The following is a 25,055-nucleotide window of genomic DNA, read 5'->3' as shown; positions in this document are numbered from 1 at the left end:
CCACTGCTTTTTAAATTTTTTTGTAGAGGCATGGGCTCACTATATTTCCCAGGCTGGTCTTGAACTCCTGGACTCAAGCAGTCCTCTCACCTCTGCCTCCCAAAGTGTTAGGATTACAAGCTTGAGCCACCATGCCCGGCCACGTCTGGCTTCTTTCACTCAACACTGTGTATCTGGGATGCATCCACATTGTTGTTAGTGGTTGTACATTTGTTCCTTCTGTATGCTATACAGTGTTCTGTGGCTGTATTATTTACTAGTCTGTTCTCCTGTTGGACATTTGACTGATTTCTGGATTTTAGTTATTATGAATAGTTTGTGGTGTTGTGAAATACATGAGCACATGTCTTTTGATAAGATATATATGTACATTTCTGTTCTATATATCCCTGAGGTATAGAATTGAGTATTAAGCCGGGCGCGGTGGCTCAAGCCTGTAATCCCAGCACTTTGGGAGGCCGAGGCGGGTGGATCACGAGGTCAGGAGATCGAGACTATCCTGGCTAACATGGTGAAACCCCGTCTCTACTAAAAATACAAAAAACTAGCCGGGCGTGGTGGCGGGCGCCTGTAGTCTCAGCTACTTGGGAGGCTGAGGCGGGAGAATGGCGTGAACCCGGGAGGCGGAGCTTGCAGTGAGCCGAGATCACGCCACTGCACTCCAGCCTGGGAGACACAGCGAGACTCCGTCTCAGAAAAAAAAAAAGAATTGAGTATTTATGAACCTAAGAGTGGATCATAGGATATGCATATGTTCAGATTAATAGATGCTGCCAAACTTTTTGCACAGTGGTGGTGCCTGTTTACACTCTAGCAGTATGTGAGAGTTCCAGCAATTCAAGATAATAATTTTCCCAAATTATCCCTTTGTTGCGTTGCTTTGGAGTTTGAATGTAAAATTAAGTCTGTTAAAGAGTAAAATTAAGAGCAACAGCAAATTAGGCTGGGCGCAGTGGCTCATGCCTGTAATCCCAACACTTTGGGAAGCCAAGGCAGGTGGATCACTTGAGGCCAGGAGTTCGAGACCAGCGCCTGGCCAACATGGCAAAACCCCATCTCTACTAAAAACAGAAAAATTAGCCGGGTCTGGTGGCACACGCCTGTAATTCCAGCTACTCAGGAGGCCAAGGCATGGACCCAATTGCTTGGACCCAGGAGGCAGAGGTTGCAGTGAGCTGAGATCATGCCACTGCACTCCAGTCTGGGCAACAGAGTGAGAGACTCTATCTCAAAAAAAAAAAAAAGTAAATTAAACACACTGTTTTAAAGTTATCGGTTCAGAAAAAGCTGGTTCTAACAGGTAGGTCTGATAGACCATATTCTAAAGGTCAGCTACAGAGTACTTTCAAACCAGGACAAGTAAGATTGTCCGTAGCGTTCTGGGGCCAGAATGGCTTTCGTCTCTGAGTTGCCACAGGGTAAGAACTATGAGCAGGTCCTTCCAACTTAGGATTCCTAAGTTCCAGAAAAGTTAACAGGCCACAACTTACATTGGGAGCTGAAGACTGTCTGGGTCAGTTGGCTGTCTTTGGTATTTGGCTAGACTTTATGATACATGATGGGAATAATCAGCCTCTGAATGCCAGTAAGGTTGAGGAAATGCTGAGTGCAGGGACTAGGCAGGTTTATTACCAAGTGGTTAATTTTTCATCTCTCTGGCTTCTGTATAAGTATGCAGATAAGTTACATGTAATTTTTCTCTACACAACTCTCCATCAGTTAGTGGTGGAGCCTGTTAAAGTAGCAGCTTGGTATTATGAATCTGCTAGGCTCTCAAACACTTATGGACTTCTAGGTTTCAGTGTAACTGGTATAAGCTGGTACCTGTACATATGCCATTTAATTCGTACCTGTACCCCTCTGTAAGTCCTTCAGCCCCTCTGCCCCATCCCCTACCTTTGATTCATCAAATGCTTGTAATTTTTGTTTAGAGACGACTGTGTGCATGCCTCTATTGCTCTTCCTTGGCTCTTATTATTTTGTTCCTATCTCTTATAGTGTCCTAACTTGGTTTCTTCCTACCAAACAAAAAGACAAGGGAAGTATCTGTAGTAGAGTGTTTCTGGTATCCAGTTGGCAAATGGAAACTGAAGGTTGGCCCCACCTGTTCTGTTTGTTTAGGTTTTGTTGATCTTAATGAAATACACAGCACTGCATTTCATTCCTTTTCATTTAAACTATAAAATTGTATCAAATGATGCCTACATTAAGATTCTCCCTATAAGGCTGCCATTCCAGATGGCAAAAGGTGAATAGTCATAATAGAAACCAATTCTTAAGCACATGTGTGTTATTCCCTTGACCATACCCTGGCCCATGGTATCTGTTAATATGAAAGCACATGGGGAACCATAGAGGAGAATGGCCCAGGTGGTGGCTGCTGTTTGCTGAGGTGTGCTGCTTACTCGAGCAGGAGGGCACCTCTGACTTCCTGGGATCTCCGGTTTTTTGGTTTTTTTTGTTTTTTTTGTTTTTTTTTTTGAGACAGAGTTTTGCTGTTGTCACCCAGGCTGGAGTGCAATTTTGTAGTCTTGGCTCACCACAACCTCTGCCTCCCGGGTTAAAGCAATTCTCCTGCCTCAGCCTCCCGAGTAGCTGAGATTACAGGCACCTGCAACCATGCCCAGCTAATTTTTTTATTTTTGGTAGAGACAGGGTTTCACCATGTTGGCCAGGCTGGTCTTCAGCTCCTGACCTCAGGTGATCCACCCGCCTCGGCCTCCCAAAATGCTGGGATTACAAGTGTGAGCCACTGCACCCGGCGGGATCTCCTTTAAGTTGAGATGGTCAGGACTGTAGGAACTTTAGCACATGTTTAAAGGAAGATTACCTATCATTAAGTTCGAAGGAAATGACAGAAATCTAGTATATAATTATAGTGGTAATCTCTGCTCTCCATAGGCAGGGATGTATTTTAGTAGAGGCAAGGTCTCACTATGTTGCCCAGGTTGGTCTCAAACTTGAGCTCAAGTGTCCCTCTCGCCTTGGCCTCCCAAAGTGCTGGGACTACAGGCATGAGCCACTAGGCCCAGCCCATCCTAGGCATTTGTAATAAATGAGACACTCTTGAATATTCTTGCCTCATGGATCTTAAGTCAGCTGCCTGCATTGGGGAAGCCTTTGTGTGTGCTCGATGTGTGTAAGCAGAGGGAAAGAACATGTTTGATTTAAATATTTTCATTGTTTCATCATTATTAATAGTGTAAGAATTTTTGAAAGTGCCTAGAAAATCAGAATAGAATTGGTCTGATTTGATGAGAACTCAGACATAATACAGTGATATTCTAATGATAAAACTAGAATGGGCTGGAAATGATGGCTCACGCCTGTAATCCCTGCACTTCGGGAGGCCAAGGCAGGCAGATTGCTTGAGCTCAGGAGTTCGAGACCAACCTAGGCAACATGATGAAACCCTGTCTCTACGAAAATAAAAAAATTTGCCAGGTGTGGTGGCATGCGCCTGTGGTTCCAGCTACTTGGGAGGTTGAGGCAGAAGGATCACTTGAGCCCAGGAGGTCGAGGCTGCGTTGAGCCAAGATCGCGCCACTGCACTCCAGCCTGGGCGGTAGAGCAAGACCCTGTCTTTAAAAAAAAAAAAAAACTTTTTTTTGAGACAGGGTTTTGCTGTGTCGCCCAGCCTGGAGTATAGTTGTGCAGTCATGGCCCACTGCAGCCTCGAATTCCTGGGCTCAAGCAATACTCTCACTTCAGCCACCTGAGTAGCCGGGACTACAGGCATGTGCCACCACACCCAGCTATACTTGGCTTTTTAAGCCCCTCAGACCTACTTACACAACCGTACCTCATGAGAAATAAAGCTCAGGAAAGGATTACAACCAGTTATCACTTTCTAACCCACCCCTGGACTCAACCCCACACTGAAAAAGAAAAGCAATAGCCTGGCCGAGCGTGGTGGCTCACATCTGTAATCCTAGCACTTTGGGAGGCCAAGGTAGGCAGATCACCTGAGGTCAGGAGTTTGGGACCAGCCTGGGCAACATGGCGAAACCCCATCTCTACTAAAAGTACAAAACTTAGTCGGCCATGGTGGCAGGCACCTGTAATCCCAGCTACGCAGGAGGCTGAGGCAGAAGAATCACTTGAACCCAGGAGGCAGAGGTTGCAGTGAGCCGAGATCACACCACTGCACCACTCCAGCCTGGGTGACAAGAGTGAGACTCCGTCTCAAAAAAAAAAAAAAAGAAAAAAGCAATAGCCCATCACATCAGCCAAGATTTTATTATCTGCGGTGCCTTTGGTCCTACTTGCATCATGTGATAACAAGGCTGCCATGCTACTTTCCGGAGTAGCAGGTTACCCTCACAAAGAGAACAGTGAGGGCCCAGTCTTCAACAAAGAGAGTCTGTCACAGGCACCCCCAGGAAGCTGCTGTGGGGAAGGCACAGTCTCTGAGGAGCCTGGGCTTCCCCTCACTTGGCCCTGATTTTGTTATTTCCGTTCTCCAGGGGACTCAGCCAGGGAGGATGTGGCTTATATAGACAGTTAGAAATGGATTGATGAAATGTGCTCAAGACTGGAAATTCACAGGTTCCCTTTCCTAGATTAACTTTCTTTTCCTACCCTCCTTTCTCAACCCAAAGTATAAAATTAAGATACTTTACTAATATTCCATTAAGTGTCATGAGTGTAATGCTTTAGTAAAAGATATAATAAACCTGAAAGAGAATGAGGGATTTTTCTACTAGTTAAACTTAATTTTAGCAAACCTTTTAATTTTTCAGGCTTCAGATGCCTGCTGTTTAAAAAAAAAAAGAAAAGAAAAAAAGCTTGTATGTAGGTCAGACTGCCACCATTCTAAGCTTTGATACTGCTGTTTTGATGCGCACGCTCTCTCTGTCTCTCTCTCATTTTCTTCCTCTCCCTGTCTGTTGGGAAAAAAATACCTGATTTTTTTTTTTTTTAATGGAAAAGACATACACCCTTTACTTCGTTTGCCAAGGCCTGTTCCTATGCATTTCAGATTTGTGTGGGCCAGATCTCTTTTTTTTTTTTTTTTTTTTTGAGACGGAGTCTTGCTCTGTCTCCCAGGCTGGGGTGCAGTGGCCGGATCTCAGCTCACTGCAAGCTCCGCCTCCCAGGTTTACACCATTCTCCTGCCTCAGCCTCCTGAGTAGCTGGGACTACAGGCGCCCGCCACCTCGCCCGGCTAGTTTTTTGTATTTTTTAGTAGAGACGGGGTTTCACCGTGTTAGCCAGGATGGTCTCGATCTCCTGACCTCGTGATCCGCCTGTGTCGGCCTCCCAAAGTGCTGGGATTACAGGCTTGAGCCACCACGCCCGGCCCAGGTCTCTTAATGTTAGTAAGAATTAATGGAAATGCCTTCAGACACTGTTGTTCATTTAAAAGTGGTGAGACCTGTATTAAGACACCACAAAAACCATAAGGATGTTTAGGTTTCGTAAGGACAAGGGTTGCTTTACGAGAAATTGATTTTGTCTTCTCCTGAGTCTTCTTAAATTCTACCCATTTCAGATTTCATCCTTGGAAGTTACCTTTTCTAAGGGGAAAGTTACTCCTTCGAAAGGAAGGTGGGGTAAAGGAAAAGAGAATGGACTTCAGGATCAGAATGACCTGGATTTGAATCTCAGCTCAGTCTCTTGTTCATTGTGACTTTGGGCCAAATTACATAGCTTCTCTGAGGCTTAGTTTCCTTATCTCAAAACTGGGCCCTTACCATCATCTTCCTAACAACCTGGAGGCTTCAAAGAGATAACTGTCACATCACCTGGCATGGTCGACCCTTACTCAGCCTTATTCTTACCTCCTTTCCTGTCTTTTCTCTAAACCCACTGCCCCAGGTACACCAGTGCTGAGTTGCATAGCATCTGACAGAAGGAACCTCTGGACAGCAAAGGGACATCATTCACTCTTAGAGTACCCTTTGCTTTCCTGCGAGATGTTTGTCTTTGCAAGGTGCCATAAGCAGAAGTAAATTGCTTTTCCTCTATACCTTCATTTTTGCTGCTGAGAAGCTGTTGTCCTCTCCTACTCAGAACACCTGTATCCTAGCGGCTTTATGACCTTGTTTGTGACAATAGGATAAAGAATCTTTTCCACAAGGCTTTAGAATTTATAATAAATGAAAGGTTTTTTATCTGTTGGGCTAACAGCCTTGGAAAACCCTAAAGCTGCCCTATCCCAGCTTGTATTCATAAAGATGTAGGGAAATAGGTAAATGGGCCACTGCCACTGAGAAGATAGCTTTGGAAATAGTACTACTGGACTTAAGAGCAAGAGCCTGCAGGCATTTCCCAGTGCATGATAGGTAGACATCACTTCATGGGCGTTTGTCAGTCAGCCAGTGATGCTCCTCTTTGCCAGATTGTTTCTTGAATAGTTGATTTCTTTGCTAGAACATACACTCTGAATTGCTGGTTCAGAAAGTAATTTCTGTCTGGAGCTGAGCATGGGGCAAATAACAGGTCAATCAGTTTGGTGACACCAGGGTTTGCATCACATTGTCTCTGAGCACCTGTTAGACCCCTCTCCCCCAGACCTTGATTGTCAGAGGTGCATACTGGCTGCAAGCACCATCTCTAGAATCAGAGTACCTACATCAGATCTGAGCTCCCTCATTTACAGCTTTATGACATTGGGCAGGCTACTTAATCTTTGTGTCCTCCCCTTTCTTTCACAGGGATAATAGTGCCTGGTTTATAGTGTTGTATGGGGATTGAATGAGTTAACATTTATAAAACTCTTAAGTACAGTGCCTAAGGCATACCACATGTTTCCTACATAGTTTCCTGAGGCTGCTATAATTTTTTTGAGACAAGAGTTTTGCTCTTGTCGTTCAGGCTGGAGTTCAGTGGTGTGATCTCTGCTAACTCTAACCTCCGCCTCCTGGGTTCAAGTGATTCTCCTGCCTCAGCTTCCCAAGTAGCTGGGATTACAGGCATATGCACTCCTGGCTAATTGTTGTATTATTAGTAGAGACGGGGTTTCACCATGTTGGCCAGGCTGGTGTCAAACTTCTGACCTCAGGTGATCCACCCTCCTTGGCCTCCCAAAGTGCTGGTATTACAGGCATGAGCTACTGCACCCAGCCTGTCATAATAACTTAATACAAGAGAAATTTATTCTTACTTTCTGGGAAATCAGGTCCAATATCCAGCAAAGCCATGCTCCTTCCAGGGTGTATAGGGAAGAATCCTGTTCCTTGTCTCTTCCAACTTCTGGTGGCTTGCAGCATTCCTTGTCTTATGGCCACGTCTTTCTTTGCTCCATCTTTACATCACCTTCTCCTCTCTATGTCTCTGTCTCTGTGTGTCTCTCTCTCTCTTTTTTTTTTTTTTTTTTTTTTTGAGACAGAGTCTCTCTGTCGCCCAGGCTGGAGTGTGCAGTGGCGCGATCTCAGCTCACTGCATTCTCCACCTCCCAGGTTCAAATGATCTTCTCCTCAGCCTTCCGAGTAGCTGTGACCACAGGCATGTACCACCACACACAGCTGATTTTTGCATTTTTAGTAGCGACAAGGTTTCACTATGTTGGCCAGGCTGGTCTTGAACTCCTGACCTCAGCCTCCCAAAGTACTGGGATTACAGGCGTGAGCCACTGTGCCGGGCCACATACATAGCTTTTATTCAATAAAGTCTCAGGAAACCAAAGCTCAGGGATTCAGAGAGAGAGGAGGAGACCTGTGAAGGGTGGCAATACGTTCTTCCTAACTTGTTTAAGGCCTCTGTCCAGGTCGGACTTGGTGGAAGGAAGCAACCTGTACCTGTTGATAAACACGGGCGGCATTATTTCTCCTAGTATATGGCTTCCCTTTCTCACAACAAGTCCATTAGGAGTGTTCTTTCGTCTGTAGGCTAGAGTGTTGTACTTTTTAGCTTAAAAGTAGGCCTCCTGGCCGGGCGCGGTGGCTCAAGCCTGTAATCCCAGCACTTTGGGAGGCCGAGACGGGCGGATCACGAGGTCAGGAGATCGAGACCATCCTGGCTGACACAGTGAAACCCCGTCTCTACTAAAAATACAAAAACTTAGCTGGGCGAGGTGGCGGGCGCCTGTAGTCCCAGCTACTCGGGAGGCTGAGGCAGGAGAATGGCGTGAACCCGGGAGGCGGAGCTTGCAGTGAGCCGAGATCGCGCCACTGCACTCCAGCCTGGGCGACAGCGTGAGACTCCGTCTCAAAAAAAAAAAAAAAAAAAAAAAAGTAGGCCTCCTGTTTCCAGCAGCAACGAAGTCATCTCCTGTCACCCTTCACACCACCTAGAATACCATTAGAGAATCATTAGTAGTGATTTAGAGTGTGGAAAACAAAGCATTGCTTTTATTAATGGCCTAGCAGGTGATGTGGGGTAGGAAGAGAGCAAAAAACGGGCCTCCAAAAGGGAGCTGGGACAGTACCACCTTAAAAACAAAGGTACCACCTTAAAAACAAAGCTGGGACAGTACTACCTTAAAAACTGCCCCTTTGACAGTTTGTGGAGAATCTTAGAATAGTAAGTCTCTGTGTTTGCCACTGCTCTATTTGAAACTCTGGGAGTTCTATACCTTCTTCCCTTTACACATACCTCTGTATTTCATTGTGTGGCTGCCCAGCCTATATCTCCTGTTCCCAAAGCAAAAGTTCTGTGTCCTCTTCACATCATCCCATCTTCACACTCCCAGCAGTCAGATACCAAACCCAAATTCATTCTCCATCTCAGTTCCATGCTCACCCTTCCTCCTTGCTCTGTCACCAATCCCCAGGATGCCTGTTTTTAAGGAACCTGCGGCTGGGCACAGTAGCTCACACTTATAGTCTCAGCAACTCAGGAGACTGAGGTAGGAGGATCATTGAGCCTAGGAGTTTGAAACCAGCCTGGGCAACATAGAAGGCCCCATCTGTATAAAAAATTAGCTGGTATGGGCCGACCGCGGTAGCTCAAACGCCTGTAATCCCAGCACTTTGGGAGGCTGAGGCAGGCGGATCACGCGGTCAGGAGATCAAGACCATCCTGGCTAACACAGTGAAAACCCATCTCTACTAAAAATACAAAAAATTAGCCAGGCGTGGTGGCGAGCGTCTGTAGTCCCAGCTACTCAGGAGGCTGAGGCGGGAGAATGGCGTGAACCCACGAGGCGGAGCTTGCAGTGAGTGGAGACTGCGCCACTGCACTCCAGCCTGGGCAACAGAGTGAGACTCCGTCTCAAAAAATAAAAAATTAAATAAATAAACTAGCTGACGTGGTAGTGCACACCTGTAATCCTAGCTACTCAGGAAGTTGAGGTGGGGGCATCACTTGAACCCAGGAGTTCACTGCTTTAGTGAGCTATGATCATACCACTGTACTCCAGCCTGGGTGACAGAGCAAGACCTCATCTCTTTTTTTTTTTTTTTTTGAGACTGAGTCTTGCTCTGTCGTCCAGGCTTGAGTGCAGTGGCGCAATCTCAGCTCAGCTCACTGCAACTCCTGCCTCAGCCTCCTGAGTAGCTGGGATTACAGGTGTGCGCCACCATGCCCAGCTAATTTTTGTATTTTTAGTAGAGATGGGGTTTCATCGCGTTGGTCAGGCTAGTCTCAAACACCTGACCTCATGATCCACCCGCCTTAGCCTCCTAAAGTGCCGGGATTACAGGCATGAGCCACCGCCCCCAACCAAGACCTCATCTCTTTTATTAAAAAAAAAAAAAAGAAGAAGAAGGAACTTGCAGAGTGCCATCTCCTATTCTTGTCTATCTCATCAACCTGACATTCAGCCCATACTTCTCTGCAAAAGCGCTTTTTCTCTGCTCTAGGCACTAACTCCTCTGCATCCCTTCTTAAAGCTTTCTATCCTAGCTGGGCATGGTGGCATGCACCTGTAACCCCAGCTACATAGGAGGCTGAGGGAGGAGAATCACGTGAGCCCAGGAGGTCTAGTTCAGCCTCGGCAACATAGCAAGACCCCATCTTTTTTTTTTCTTCTTCTTCTTTTTTTTGAGACGGAGTCTGACTCTGTCGCCCAGGCTGGAGTGCAATGGCATGATCTCAGCTCACTGCAACCTCCGCCTCCCAGGTCCAAGCAGTTCCCTGCCTCAGCCTCCCGAGTAGCTGAGATTACAGGCGCCTGCCACCATGCCTGTAACCACCATGGGGTTTCACCATCTTGACCAGACTGGTCTTGAACTCCTGACCCCTTGATCCACCCGCCTTGGCCTCCCAAAGTGCTGGAATTAGAGGCATGTGCCACCGCACATGGCCAAGACCCCATCTCTTAAACATTTTCTAAAAAATTGCTTTCCATCCCACAAAAAATTAGGTTCAATCTTCTCTTCTCTTCACAACTTTTCACTAAGTCTTCTGTAGCCTGACTATTGAAGTTCTCACCCCTTGTTCTACATGCATGACTCTTTTTTTGAATTAATGTAGCCCTTTTTCCTTTGAATCATGACAGACCCAGCAGTTTTATTTTATTTTTGTTTTGGGGAAAAAAAAAAAAAAACCTGGGCCAGGCGTGGTGGCTCAAGCCTGTAATCCCAGCACTTTGGGAGGCCGAGACGGGTGGATCACGAGGTCAGGAGATCGAGACCATCCTGGCTAACACGGTGAAACCCCGTCTCTACTAAAAAATACAAAAAAACTAGCCGGGTGAGGTGGCGGGCGCCTGTAGTCCCAGCTACTCGGGAGGCTGAGGCAGGAGAATGGCGTGAACCCGGGAGGCGGAGCTTGCAGTGAGCTGAGATCCGGCCACTGCACTCCAGCAAGGGGGACAGAGTGAGACCCCGTCTCAAAAAAAAAAAAAAAAAAAAACCTGGCCGGACTTGGTAGCTCACACCTGTAATCCCAGCACTTTGGGAGGCCAAGGCAGACAGATCACAAGGTCAAGAGGTTGAGACCTTCCTGACCAACATGGTGAAACTCGGTCTCTACTAAAAATACAAAAATTAACTGGGCGTGGTGGCGTGAGCCTATAGTTTCAGCTCTTCAGGAGACTGAGGCAGGAGACTCACTTGAACTGGGGAGGCAGAGGTTGCAGTGAGTCAAGATCGCCCCACTGTACTCCAGCCTGGGCAACAGAGCAAGACTCTTGTCTCAAAAAACAACAAAACAAAAAACCCTTTATAAGCCTCAGTGTAATAAAGATGAAAGATAGTAAGGTACCACAGAAGGGTATGGTATTTATGTAGATGCTACATATAAATGGTACCTCTCAGTTACAATGGGAGTGATATTCACATTATTTTCTGATTGTTTAACTTAGGGCTTGGCTGTGTGTTTATTTTATTTATTTATTTATTTATTTATTTTGAGACGAAATTTCACTCTTGTTGCCCAGGCTGGAGTGCAATGGCTCATTCTCAGCTCACTGCAACCTCCGCCTCTCCAGTTCAAGCGATTCTCCTGCCTCAGCCTTCAGAGTAGCTGGGATTACAGGTGCCCGCCACCACATCTGGCTAATTTTTTTGTATTTTTATTAGAGACAGAGTTTCAACATGTTGGCCAGGCTGATCTTGAACTCCTGACCTCAGGTGATTTGCTCACCTCGGCCTCCCAAAGTACTGGGATTACAGGTGGTGAGCCACCGCGCCCACTTGGCCATGTGTTTTTTTTTTAAAAAAAAATCTTAACCCATACACAAACTTTTCTAGCAGCGTTATTCATAGTAGCCAAAAAGTGAGAAGCACTGGATGTCCTCTTTAAGGTGTGTGGTCCATCCACAGCAGGGAGCACCACCCAGCACTGAGAGGAACAGCCCGTGATTGCATACACAACCGGTGACTCTCCAGGAAATTACCTGGAGTGAAAAAAGAAGCCAATTCCAAAACATTGCAAACAGTGCTTCCACTTATGTAGTAACATTCCTGCAACAACAGGTCAGAGATGGAGAATAGAGGAGCGGCTGCAGGAGTCAGGATGGGTTGTAGGGATGTAGGTATGCAGATCTTATCAAGGTGTACCTGCTGTCCTGCAGCATATTCCCTGGGGGTGGGCCAAGGCACCCAGGATTTCTGTTATTTCTTATTGGTTTGTGGATCTACAAGCATGTGGCTTCACAGTCCCATCACAAGGATGCCTGAGTCCTTGGGTCCCTGCTGTCCCAGGTGTTTTTAGGATTAGTCCTATCCCTAATCCCTTTCCTTCACTTTACTTACATCTCATCCACAATTCCAAGTTACTCACAAATTTTTATTGATCAGCTGGAAAGTCTTCATTTTTTTTGGCTTGCTCCTTCCATGGTTTTTCCTTGATTTGCCTTTCACTCCTTTATGTGCACTCATCGTTCATATGCCTTGTAGTATTCTTGCCATTTGTCCCTTTTATCTCTGAGTCAATCCCTAGATTGGCAGACTCTCCAACACTGCCTATTTCTATCCTAGCTACACGGCACAAGTACAAAAAGACAAAAATTAATGATGGTCAGTTGGTCCTAGTGGCAGTGTCCACGTAGGAGTAGATTCAGCAGCTGCTCTTGGTTTTGCCAAAGTGATTTGACCAAGTTATTTTCCAGCAAGCAGATCTCTGAGACTCCTCTGCCGGGCTTTGCGTTACATTATAGAGTGCAGAAAGATGGGCCAGAGGGCCCAAAACTCACTATTCTGTATATTCTGGGACATAATGTTGATGTATTTTGTTTTAAAAAGTAGTCCCTGGAAGACTGGACTACCTTAATTCCTAATTCTTTTTTTTTTTTTTTTTTTTTTTGACAGAGTTTCACTCTTGTTACCCAGGCTGGGGTGCAGTGGTGCAATCATGGCTCACTGCAACCTCCGCCTTCGGGGTTCAAGCAGTTCTCCTGCCTCAGCCTCCCAAGTAGCTGAGATTACAGGAGCATGCCACTATGCCTGGCTAATTTTAGTATTTTTAGTAGAGATGGGGTTTCACCATGTTGGTCAGGCTAGTCATGAACTCCTGACCTCAGGCGTGAACCACCGTGCCCAGCCCCTTATGCCTAATTCTCATACTTCATTGTAGTTCTCTTCATTGACACCCCTGAAGTAAGGGGCTCCTCTCTTAGGTTCTTGGGTCAAGGAACAGCCACTGGAGATAGGCAGGGTGTGGTTTGAAGCTTTGTATGTCTTTGTTTAGATAGACCTCTTTCTGTAGTGACAGAGAGTCTTTATTTGAATTATCTTCAATACTGCTTTGTGTATTTTAATTTGGTCCAATCTCCAAATTTTTCAAGATTAAGCATTCTTATTTCTAGCTGTCTCAGTACTGTCTTCTAACCTATATTCAGTTTCATACAGTTGTCCTTACATAGATAGTAAAGTCCCTAGATTTAAAGAAAAACTACATTGATTCTGTTTTCTTATTCTGTAGAGAATATAATTTGTCCTACATAAAAAAATTTCAGGCCAGGCACGGTGGCTCACGCCTGTAATCCCAACACTTTAGGAGGCTGAGGCAGGCAGATCACTTGAGGTCAGGAGTTCGATACCAGCCTGGGCAACATGGTGAAACCCTGTCTCTACAGAAAATGCAAAAGTTATCCAGGTATGGTGATGCACACCTGTAATCCCGGCTACTCGGGAGGCTGAGACAGGAGAATTGCTTGAACCTGGGAGGCAGAGGTTGCAGTGAGCCAAGATGGCGACAGAGCAAGATTCTGTCTAAAAAAATAAAATAAAATAAGCCTTGATTATGCCCATTAAACTATTCTTCTTCATTTATTACTCTTTAAAACCAAGACTACGGCCGGGTGCGGTGGCTTATACCTACAAACCCAGCACTTTGGGAGCCTGAGGTGGGTGGATCACTTGAGGTCAGGAGTTCGAGATCAGCCTGGCCAACATAGTGAAACCCTGTCTCTACTGAAAATACCAAAGGAAAAAAAAAAGCCGGGCATGGTGGTGCACACCTGTAGTCCCAACTATGTAGGAGGCTGAGGCAGGAGAATCCTTTGAACCCAGGAAGCAGAGGTTCCAGTGAGCTGAAATCGTGTCACTGCACTCTAGCCTGGGTGACAGAGAGAGACCCTGTCTCAAAAAAAAAAAAAAAACAAGACTACCAGCCTGGGAAACATGGTGAGACCCCATCTCTATAAAAAAATTTAAAACTAGCCAGGCATGGTGATGCTCACCTGTAGTTCCAGCTACTTGAGAGACTGAGGCAGGAGGATCACTTGAGTTTGAGTTGTTGAGCCTGCAGTGAGCTGACCTGTGATTGCACCACTGCACTCCAACCTCAGTAGAGAATTCTTTCTCAACAAAAGAAAACAAGCCCAGCAGCCAAATCCCTTGGTTTAAGAACTAGTAAATATTTACCATCATATCCAAAGCAGGAATCGCCTACAGCCTAGGTCAAAATCTGGCTCATCAATTGTTTTTCATACAGTTTGTAAGCTAAGAGTGGTTTTTATAGTTTAAATGGTTGGAGGGGGATATCAAAAGAAGAATAATGTTTCATGTCACATGAAAAATTTGTGAAATTAACCTTTTAGAGTTCATAAAGATGTATTTATTAGAACACAGTCTATTGTGTATCATCTGTGACTGCCTTCATGCTTACATTGCAGAGTTGAATAGTTGTGACAGAGACCATATGGCTGGCAAAGACTAAAATATTTACTATCTGGCTCTTTACAGAAAAAGTTGGCTAAACATTCTAAAGGGTCAGAAAGCTCAGTGTGAAACCGAATACAGGAGGTATTTTAGTGTTCTTGTCCTTCAGTGTTCAGTTGCCAGTTAGTTATCAAATGGTCCCATCTCCACATTTTTCAAGATCAAGCATTCTTATTTCTAGCTGTCTTGGTACTGTCTTCTAACCTATATTCAGTTGCATACAGTTGTCCTTACAAAAAGATAGTAAAGCCCCTGGATTTAAAGAAAAAAAACTATATTGATTCTCATATGATTTTCATCTCTCAAATGATTCCTTTAGTGTTCATGTCCCTCAGTATTGAACAACAGTATTGAATACTGTAGAGTCTTCTGTCATTAATTAGAAAACAATAGGAAGAGTGGCTCACGCCTGTAATCCCAGCGCTTTGGGAGGCTGAGGCAGTCATACTGCCTGAGCTCAGGAGTTCAAGACCAGCCTGGGCAACATGGCAAAACCCTGTCTCGGCCGGGCGCAGTGGCTCACACCTGTAATCCCAGCACTTTGGGAGGCCGAGGCAGGCGGATCACAAGGTCAGGAGATCGAGACCATCCTGGCTAACTCGGTGAAACCCCGTCTCTATTAAAAATACAAAAAATTAGCCAAGCGTGGTGGCGAGCGCCTGTAGTCCCAGCTACTCGGGAGGCTGAGGCAGGAGAATGGTGGGAACCCGGGAGGCAGAGCTTGCAGTGAGCAGAGATGGCGCCACTTGCACTCCAGCCTGGGTGACAGAGCGAGACTCTGTCTCAAAAAAAAAAAAAAAAAAAAACCGTCCCTACTAAAAATACAAAAAAATTAGCTGGGCCTGGTGGGGCACCTGTAATCCCAACTACTTGGGAGGCTGAGGCACGAAAATTGCTTGAACCCAGGAGGCGGAGGTTGCAATGAGCTGAGGTAATGCCACTGCACTCCAGCCTGGGCAACAGAGTGAGACTGTCAAAAAAAAAAGAAATGAAATGAAAGGAAGGGAAAGGGAGAAAACGGTAGGAAGAGATGGAGCTGTCTGTGTTTTCCCATATGAGTCTATCAGGCGAGTGCTTCATAGTAACCTCTATAAGGAATGATTTTTTTTTGTTTGTTTGTTTTAATCATACATGAGGCTTTTAATGGGAGAAATAGTTGTGGACAGGAATTGGGGATTCAAATCAGAATCCCCTTTTAATGGTGATTTCGCAGTACTAATACCCTTTCAGACAAACCTTCCCTGTAAGCCATGGAGCACAATCTGGACTGAGTTGTGGTCCTTTTACTGACTTTTACTTACTGACTTCCTTTTAAAGTCCTCTCCATTCCCTGTGGGCTGTGCTTGGCATTGTATATCCTCAGGAAGACATTTGACAATCTACTGCTCACCCAAACTAACCAGAGTGAGTGCTTTATTTTAGGGAACCTTTGCCATTTCTTTTTACAGCCACCTTCTTGCCAGTGTTTAGAATAATCAGTCATTCCACAGATCTACCCCCATTAACACCCTCCTCCAAAAAACTCAGAATACAAAAAGCTAGACGTAGAGATTATTACAGATTATTGCTCTGTTGGTATTTCAGATCCTCTGGAGGGCTGGATATTTATCTGTATTTAGGAGTTGGATTTAAGTTGATCCCTTTCTTATACCCCTTTCTAGTATACTTATAGTACTTTAAATCTCCCTCCACAGGTCAGATACCAGGCCCAGGTTCCATGATGCCCGGGCAGCACATGCCAGGCCGCATGATTCCCACTGTTGCAGCCAACATCCACCCCTCTGGGAGTGGCCCTACCCCTCCTGGCATGCCTCCAATGCCAGGAAACATCTTAGGACCCCGGGTATCCCTGACAGCACCTAACGGCATGTGTAAGTAACACGGTAGGGGGATGCATTATCCCAGGGTCTGTTCTGGAGGGCTGTAGATAAGGGAAGGAGGCTTTGTTCTCTCCCCGAGATTTGGCAGGTCCATGGATGATGCAGTCTGTGACAGTGGCTTCTAGAAGACCAGTTTTCAGTCTTTGTTCTTAGGCACCCCGATGGACAGATGCACAGATGACAAAATGCTTCTAATCAGGGTTGTGCCTTTATGGCATGCACTGTCGGCATTGGGGCCAAAAAGATATTCCTCTGTTTAAGCCTGTCTCATTATGACTCTCAACAGACATGTAGAGCTACTGGTGGTGGTTTTCCCTACAGCAGCCTTTTGTGGATACAGGGTTCAAAAGTGATGTGTGTAAAGAAAAGAAGTGAGTTTAGAGCTGGAATAACATATGTTTCTTGTAGCCATTCTTGATGTATTAGTAGTGGCTGTGTAGGCTAAGAAAGTAGTATTTGGGGTCTGTGTTGAGAGGAAATACGAAGTCCCAGCAAGCTCAATGAAGAAAGCACTGGTGCTGCTAAGTGATAGTTGTCTGAGGCTGTGTTTAGAGGCCAGGTCATTTCTCCCATAGGCTCTTGCTCGGCTTCAGCCTTGGCCTGAGGGTTGTTTCAGAGACCCTGGCCTGCCTTTTACTCCAGAAGGTCTTCCCAGTGAGGATGATGCTGAAATGCAGCCAATAGTGGGTCGGGTACCCCAGCCACATCTGTAATCTTAGGTTCATGTAGAAGTTCACGTGTGGCCAAAAGTTTAGCTACTATTTATAGTTCAGAGAGATAGGAAGCATAAGAATTCTTGCTCTGTAGGAGCTTTAGTTGGGAAAACAAGAAATGAAAACTTGGATAGAACTTAGCAAATGTTACATGAAGGCATATAGAACTTACCATAGGTTACATGAGACTACGATGTGCCTTAAGTACACTGTAATACTCTGGGAGGTTTCACAGACTGAGACGTGTCTTACTCTTCTCTGGCCCCCAGAGTCTGGGACAAAGTAGATACACAAAAGAAAGACACTAATTTATCTAGGTATATAAGATCACAACAATTTTTTTTTAAATTACCTCCCTTAAGCTAGTGGTCAGAGGTTGTATAGTACAGTTGGTACCTCTTTTTCTTGGCAAGAAAATGTTTGCCAAGCCACCCTGCAAACCGTACATAAATGAACCCGCCTGTCAGGAGAGTTGACCAGTTTTCCATCCCTGTTGCAGAGGTAGTGTCACTGGTCTTTACCAATTTACCACTGTCATGCCCTGCTGGTCACGCATGTTTTGCACTTCAGGATTCCTTCCCAAAGGGACCTCAGTAGAGCTCGTTGAGAATGTGGAGGGTTTCAGGTGGAACCTTCCCACCTGCTGCCTGGTTCCTACCATAAGTCAGTGCTCTGGGAATTCTGAGCCATGTGAATTGGTTCTAGGATACTAGGTAGGCCACACTGGATGAGTTGCTTCTCCACTTCAGCCCTTCATTTCCTCCACTGAAAGATGACACAAGGGATTAGATCAGTGAGTTTCAAAATGCTTTGAAGAGTCTTAAGGGTTTGGTAGAAACCTCCTGGGCATAGAGTTGGGTGAATTGATTGGTGAGCAAGGCTGCACTTTGTTTCATATGTTTTCAATTCTGGCAAGATCTAGGGGTTTTTAAAACCCAGATTAAATGATCTCTAGGGTTCCTTTGTACACTAAAGCAGCTAAAGTTGACATAGGAAAGAGTCCCAGACACTCATACTAATTGTTCCCTTCAGGACATGACCTAGTTTGGGCCAAAAATCGAAGGACTGCAGTTCAGGAGCTGTGGAGGCCTCCCTGGACTATCCAGTTTGTCAGCAACTGCCTCAAGTGAAGCTCTCTGGCCCTGGTAGAGACATTTAAATAGCAAGAATTTATTGATAATCTCTTGTGTGCCCAGCTAGGCTAGGGACTATGGGAGAAAGAAAAATAAGACATAGAACTGTCCCAGGAAGGAGCTTATTATTTAACTGAAGAAATAAAATTAGAACCATTGAAATACAATGAAATCAAAATTAACTTCTGAACAATTCGTGGAAGGAGTTGGCCTGGAAGGAGGGTGGGGGAAATTCAGACACCTCCCACTCCCCAGCCACTAGGGTTAGGCTAAGCAACATGAGCAGCGCCCTGGAGATTCAGAAGGAATTGACCTGCATAGACCACAGTGGAATCAATGCCTCAGAGGGGGCATTGGTTGCCTGCCACTAAGAAAATGACTTCTGTGTCTTTTTTTCATTGAGTAGGCTCTTTCCTCTAAGTCTCTTGTATTTCCAGCAATAACGAGTTACTCTTGGATATGTTTGCAGATCCCCCTCCACCACAGCAGCAGCCGCCGCCACCACCACCTGCAGATGGGGTCCCTCCGCCTCCTGCTCCTGGCCCACCAGCCTCAGCTGCTCCTTAGCCTGGAAGATGCAGAGAACATCCATGCCCACCACCATGAGCTGGAGTGGGGATGACAAGACTTGTGTTCCTCAAACTTTCTTTGGTTTCTTTCAGGGTTTTTCTTCTCACAGCTCCAAGCACGTGTCCAGTGCCTCCCCACTCCTCTTACCACCCCTCCTTCTGACACTTTTTGTGTTGGGTCCTCAGCCAACACTCAAGGGGAAACCTGTGGTGACAGTGTGCCCTGGTCATCCTTAAAATAACCTGCATCTCCCCTGTCCTGGTGTGGGAGTAAGCTGACAGTTTCTCTGCAGGTCCTGTCAACTTTAGCATGCTATGTCTTTATCATTTTTGCTCTCTTGCAGTTTTTTGCTTTGTCTTATGCTTCTATGGATAATGCTATATAATCATTATCTTTTTATCTTTCTGTTATTATTGTTTTAAAGGAGAGCACCCTAAGTTAATAGGAACCAAAAAATAGTGATGGGCAGAAGGGGGATAGCCACAGGGGACAAACCTTAAGGCATTATAAGTGACCTTATTTCTGCTTTTCTGAGCTAAGAATGGTGCTGATGGTAAAGTTTGAGACTTTTGCCACACACAAATGTGTGAAAATTAAAAGAGATGTGGAAGGAGAACCTCAGTGATTTTATTCCCTAGTGAGGCCTCTGAGGGCCTCCACACTGCCTGGCAGAACATACCACTGAACTAGTATGTGCTAGAGGAGAGCACAAACATCCGCTCCTTCCCTAGGCCCGCTGGCTCTGGTTTTCTATGCAGATGATTCATTGGATTGGGGGTGAGTGTTTTGTTTTTCTGGGGGCAATTTGACCTTTGAGGGTTGTAATATTGGGAAGCATTCCTTAGTTTCCTCAACTAGCCTTGAAAGTTAGGAGTCTTGGGTAATGACCCCTGCAATGAGTCTAGCGTACTATTCACTGCTTTGTGTGCATTTTTTTTTCTCCCTCTTTAAAAAACCCTTTACAAGAAGAAAAAAAAAAAAAAAGTAGATAGTGCTGAATGTTTTAGCTCGTGAAACTTGGTTAGGATGGCTGGGGGTACAAGTCCCCAAACTACCTCTTGTTACAGTAGCCAGGGAGTAGAATTTCATGAACCGGTACTTTTAAGGTTAGGATGGGATGGGAAAAGTGAAGCAGGATATTAGTTCCTTGTACCTTCTCCCTTCCATTTCTGAGAATCTCACATTCCATCTATCACAGGGTTTTCAAAGAGATGCTGAGGGTAACAAGGAACTCACTTGGCAGTCAGAGCATCATGCTTTGAGGTTTGGGGTGCTCAGGCTGGGAGGGTAGAATGCCATTCCAGAGGACAAGCCACAAAAATGCCTTAATTTGAGCTCGTATTTACCCCTGCTGATAAGTGACTTGAAAGTTCCCGGTTTTCTCGTCCTTCCCTCCCTTCTGTCCTTCCATGTGTGGGGAAAGGGTGTTTTTGGTAGAGCTTGGTTTCCAAAGCACCTGGCTTTCTTACTTCACATTCTCAAGTGGCAGTTTCATTATTTAGAATGCAAGGTGGACATCTTTTGGATATCTTTTTCTATATATTTTCTAAAGCTTTACATATGAGAGGGTATAGGGAACTTTTTTCCTTAATATCAGAAAGCAAAAAAAAAATAAAACCACAATTGAGATTTGCCTTTCAAACCCTCAGGTTTGCCTCTAACCAGGTGTCCCTGGTCACCATCAGAGTACTGGAATACTGGAACCGAGGAGACCTTGGTCCTTTTGTTTTTGTTCTGGACTCTTGGGAGTGGAAAATGGGAATGAGTTTATTCCTACTGGAGTTTAGTTCCAATGCATTTGGCTCCAGAAAGACCCCAGTGCCTTTTGACAATGGCCAGGGTTTTCCCTACTTCCTGCCAGTCTTTCCCAAAGGAAACTCATTCCAAATACTTACCTGTTCCCCTGGAGTCCTAGAAGGAAAATGGAATTCTGGTTCATACTGTGGTCCCTTGTAACCTCAGGTCTTTAATGTGATCACTTTCAAATTTAAAAGATCCAGGTGGAAATATTTTTACTATAATAATAATTCTACAAAATACCTGAATTCTTAACACTGTTATATTTCAGTATAAGTGGTGGCTTTTTCTTTTCATGTCTTTGATCTGGTTTTATTCCTGTAATTCACAGCCACCTGATTTTGTGAAGGGGGGGGAATAATACGTGGTTTTTGTACAAACATGTTTCTCAGTGTGTTGTTATTTTGGAGAAAATGAGGGGAGGGAGTTTGGCGAGATTGGAGAAAATGAATGAAGAAGGCCTAATCTCCCTCTTTTTCAGTGAATAAATGGAACACCATTTCTGGATTCTAGTCCCATTTTCTGCATTCATATACCAGTTTCTTCATATATCCTATGAAGAACCTAAACATTTGGCCCCGCCTTGTCTTGGTTTGGTCGGCAGTTAAAATTCTGTGACTCGGGCTTCCTTTCTGACTGCCCACCTGCATGATGTGTAAGGAACATACCTCACCCAGTGTTCATTTGCATGGTCAAAGTGAAAATGAGTGGAAGTTCTCCAAAAATGATGGCCAACATCCTGGTACCTCCTGGTGTGAGAAATAGCTTTCCTTAGTGAATGGGATAATGTTTGTCAGGATGCAGTTTAGACAGTCCCAAGTTGGAGGCAGGCCTTGAGGGCAGAAGGTTCTGTGAACCTTGACATACTCTAAGGACAATAAACCCTGTGCAGAAAAAAGAAGTGATTGTTTTCAGGATGCTCATAAATCCAGTGAAGCAAAAGAAGAGGATTCTGTGTCTGCCATGAGATGAATGCCCTGCTCTTCACAAAAGTGTGCCTCTAATAAAGAGAGCCAAAGCCAGCTGGGTCTCACCAGATTCCTGTACTTTCTCAAGGGTGATGGGGAAGGTTAATCCTTTATTCAAACTAAAGACTGGTTTATAAACTTGAGTGTGAATTATTTTTAGGATATTGGAGGACATGCATGATCAACTAGTCTTACATAGGTTCCCTGGGTCCTTACCATGGAGTAATTCCCCCACATTCAATTAAGAATAGTTTAGGCTGGGTGCAGTGGCTCACGCCTGTAATCCCAGCACTTGCATTTTGGGAGGCCAAGGTGGGCCGATCACCTGAGGTCAGGAGTTTAAGACCAGCCTGGCCAACATGGTGAAACCCTGTCTTTAGTAAAAACAAAAAATTAACCAGACATGGTGGCATGCACCTGTAATCCCAGCTACTCGGGAGGCGGAAGTTGCAGTGATCTGAGATCGCACCACTGCACTCCAGCCTGGGTACAGTGAGACTCCATCTCAAAAAAATTTTTTTTTAGAGATGGGGTTTTGCTCTGTCACCCAGGCTAGAGTACAGTGGCATGATCATAGCTCATTGCAGCCTTAACCTCCTGGACTCAAGTGATCCTCCCGCCTTAACCTCCCAAAGTGCTGGGATCACAGGCGAGAGCCACCACGCCCAACCAAATTTTGCTTGTTTTTGTTTTTGTTTTTGTTTTTTTGAGACACAGTCTCGCTCTGTTGCCCAGGCTGGAGCGCAGTGGCGCCATCTCGGCTCACTGCTGCAAGCTTCGCCTCCTAGGTTCCCGCCATTCTCCTGCCTCAGCCTCCCAAGTAGCTGGGACTATAGGCACCCGCCACCACGCCTGGCTAATTTGTTGTGGTTGTTTACTATTAGTAGAAACGGGGTTTCGCTGTGTTGGCCAGGATGGTCTTGATCTCCTGACCTTGTGATCTGCCCATCTCGGCCTCCCAAAGTGCTGGGATTACAGGCGTGAGCCACCGCGCAGCCCAATTTCGCATTTTTAACAAGTTCCCAGGAGATGCTGATGAAGCTGGTCAAGGAACCAACCTTGGAAAGCTAGTGGTTAAGAAGGTCGTATGATAGAGCAAGATCCCTACAGTTCCTTACAGTTTATTGTATGAGATGTTTCATACAGTAAACATTTGAGGAGCCACTATTTGCCAGACATTGGTCAATTAATACAGTGAAATTGCAGTTGTGAATACAGTATGCAGGGCCTATGCCATCCAGGCCATTTATTCTAATGGGGTGGGGTACAAGACCATAAATGGTTAAAAAAAAATGTTTTGTATTCTTCCAAGTGTTAATAAAGAAAATAAATGCAATCAAGAGTTTCCTGGAGGTGGGGCGTGGTGGCTCATGCCTGTAATCCCAGCACTTTGGGAGGCCGAGGCGAGTGGATCACCCAAGGTTGGGAGTTCAAGACCACCCTGACCAACATGGAGAAACCCCGTCTCTACTAAAAATATAAAAAAATTAGCCGGGTGTGGTGGCACATGCCTGTAATCCCAGCTTCTCGGGAGGCTGAGGCAGGAGAATTGCTTGAACCCAGGAGGTGGAGGTTGCGGTGAGCTGGAGATCACGCCACTGTACTCCAGCCTGGGCAACAGGAGCAAAACTCTCAAAAAGGTTCCTGGGGACAACTTCCGGGTGGACAATGTGGATAGTCTGTGAATTGCGTGGTCTCCCATGATTTCTGTCCTGCTGGATATGGTAGCCTGAGGGGTTGACCTTCATTCTGGGAAAATATCCATCTGAATACCCAGAGCACCCTTTTGTCTATATAATGCCAGTTTGTGAGAGTACTCTGCAAACCGCTCTGCCTGTAACTGTTTATTACAAAACCCCTGCTTTCTACAGTTCCAGGAGCATAGTTCTTTTGCTCCCATTAAAGGGGGGTGTCTTCCTGGAAACAATGTGAAAGTACCCTCAATTCCCTGTTGATGGGTTATCTCCATTTAAGGAGGTCGTTTCAGAATGGGATGGGAAAGGTATATCCCTGAAGGAAGCGCTACCTGCCTTCAGACCCAAACCTCCTTTGTTGGATCTCCTTGTGAGCAGCTCCTCCCCCCAGCTTCATTTCCCTGTGGCTTGTTTTTAGGCATGCCAGCACTCTGGCCATTAGGATACACCTGTGATCCTGAAGTCCTTGGGACAAAGTTGAGGCAACACTGTCATACACAAAGGGTGACTAAAGGGATAGAGAAGGTGCTATGAATCAAACTAAACAGGTTCCAAAACCAACTGTAGCTAGCTCTAGCCCTGTTCCAATTCTTACGGAACCCCTGCTCTTAGCCTGCCACGCAGAATTGTAGTCATCTTTACTACCACTGCCCCCAAAGACCTTTCCATGCCCTTTTAACCTATAGAGGGCAGCCAGTTGACTAATTCTGACAGCAACTTTACCCTTCAGGGGAGATACTCCCACCTCCCCTTAGGATACAGCTTTTGCAGGCCTCTGGAAAATAGCCGTGCCTTAATACAGTGTGACAATCACCTTCAGACAAGTGACAAGGAAAATGCCTCCTGCTCTGGTTCTGTGGCAATCTACCATCTAAGGTGCTCTCTCAGGGCAGTTGGTCCAGAAGAATGTAAGGAAGTGGGAACAGTCTTGGATGGTAATAGCTACGCAGTTTCATTCTGATCCTCCCTAGCAGATTTCTGTAGCAGTTTCAGAACTGAGCAGGTGATAGACGGTGGATCCAACCAAATCGGCACAGGCTGATTGATGTGTCTGGTTTGGTCCAGACATGGATGGGTTTCCTGTGGCATCCCTGTTTGCAGTCAGCTTATTCCACAGTAGCTACAGGATGCCCGAGAAGTGCTTAGGTCACCTGCTGAGGCAGCAGGTCTCTTCTGCAGACAAACAGTTGCTTGGCTGGGCGCAGTGGCTCACACCTGTAATCCCAGTACTTTGGGAGGCCCAGCCAGGCAGATCACCTGAGGTCAGGAGTTCGAGACCAGCCCGGTCAACATGGCAAAACCCCATCTCCACTAAAAATATAAAATTACCCAGTGTGGTGGTGCATGCCTGTAATCCCAGCTACTCGGGAGTCTGAAGCAGGAAAATTGCTTGAACCCCGGAGGTGGAGGTTGCAGTGAACCAAGATCATGCCATTATACTCCAGCCTGGGCAACAAGAGCAAAACTCTCAAAAAAAAAAAAAAAAAAAAAAAAAAAAAAAAAAGTTTCTCCACATGGTGAGGCCCTGTGTTTGCTTGTGCTATGTGGCTTTCTCCCAGCTGGTTTGGCTTTGGGGTAATGAAATTCAAGAGGCCTTTCCCATCTGGTTGCAGACCCATTGCCTGAACAGGATTACCACCTTCTTCAGGTTGTGATGTCCTTAGATGACAGCACTTGCTCAACTGAGAATCCAGAGTTTTCTGCAGTGCGGAGGTGGTGGTCAGCACAAAGAACTCAGACCCCTACCTCTTAGCCCTTCCCTTTCTGGGGATGGTGTAAAGAGGCACATCACATAAAATGGTCACAGA

General features: G+C 45.6%; 1 protein-coding gene across 2 annotated transcripts in view; it reads left to right on the top strand.

The window, feature by feature from the left end:
• LOC105480388 (SWI/SNF related BAF chromatin remodeling complex subunit C1) overlaps positions 1-21,092 on the top strand; it is a 199,557-nt gene extending 178,465 nt beyond the window's left edge. For both annotated transcript variants that reach the window (XM_071091592.1, XM_071091593.1), the window contains exons 27-28: positions 16,187-16,363; positions 18,688-21,092. In XM_071091592.1, the coding sequence (XP_070947693.1) occupies positions 16,187-16,363; positions 18,688-18,785 (275 nt within the window). In that variant the 3' untranslated portion in view covers positions 18,786-21,092. The remainder of the gene's footprint in view (positions 1-16,186; positions 16,364-18,687) is intronic.
• Positions 21,093-25,055: the final 3,963 nt, after the last annotated feature.

The sequence above is a fragment of the Macaca nemestrina genome, chromosome 2 (assembly GCF_043159975.1).
Source record: "Macaca nemestrina isolate mMacNem1 chromosome 2, mMacNem.hap1, whole genome shotgun sequence".
NCBI classification, from domain to species: domain Eukaryota; kingdom Metazoa; phylum Chordata; class Mammalia; order Primates; family Cercopithecidae; genus Macaca; species Macaca nemestrina.
The sequence above is the reverse complement of the archived record's forward strand: the minus strand, read 5'-3'. Positions and strand labels throughout refer to the sequence as shown.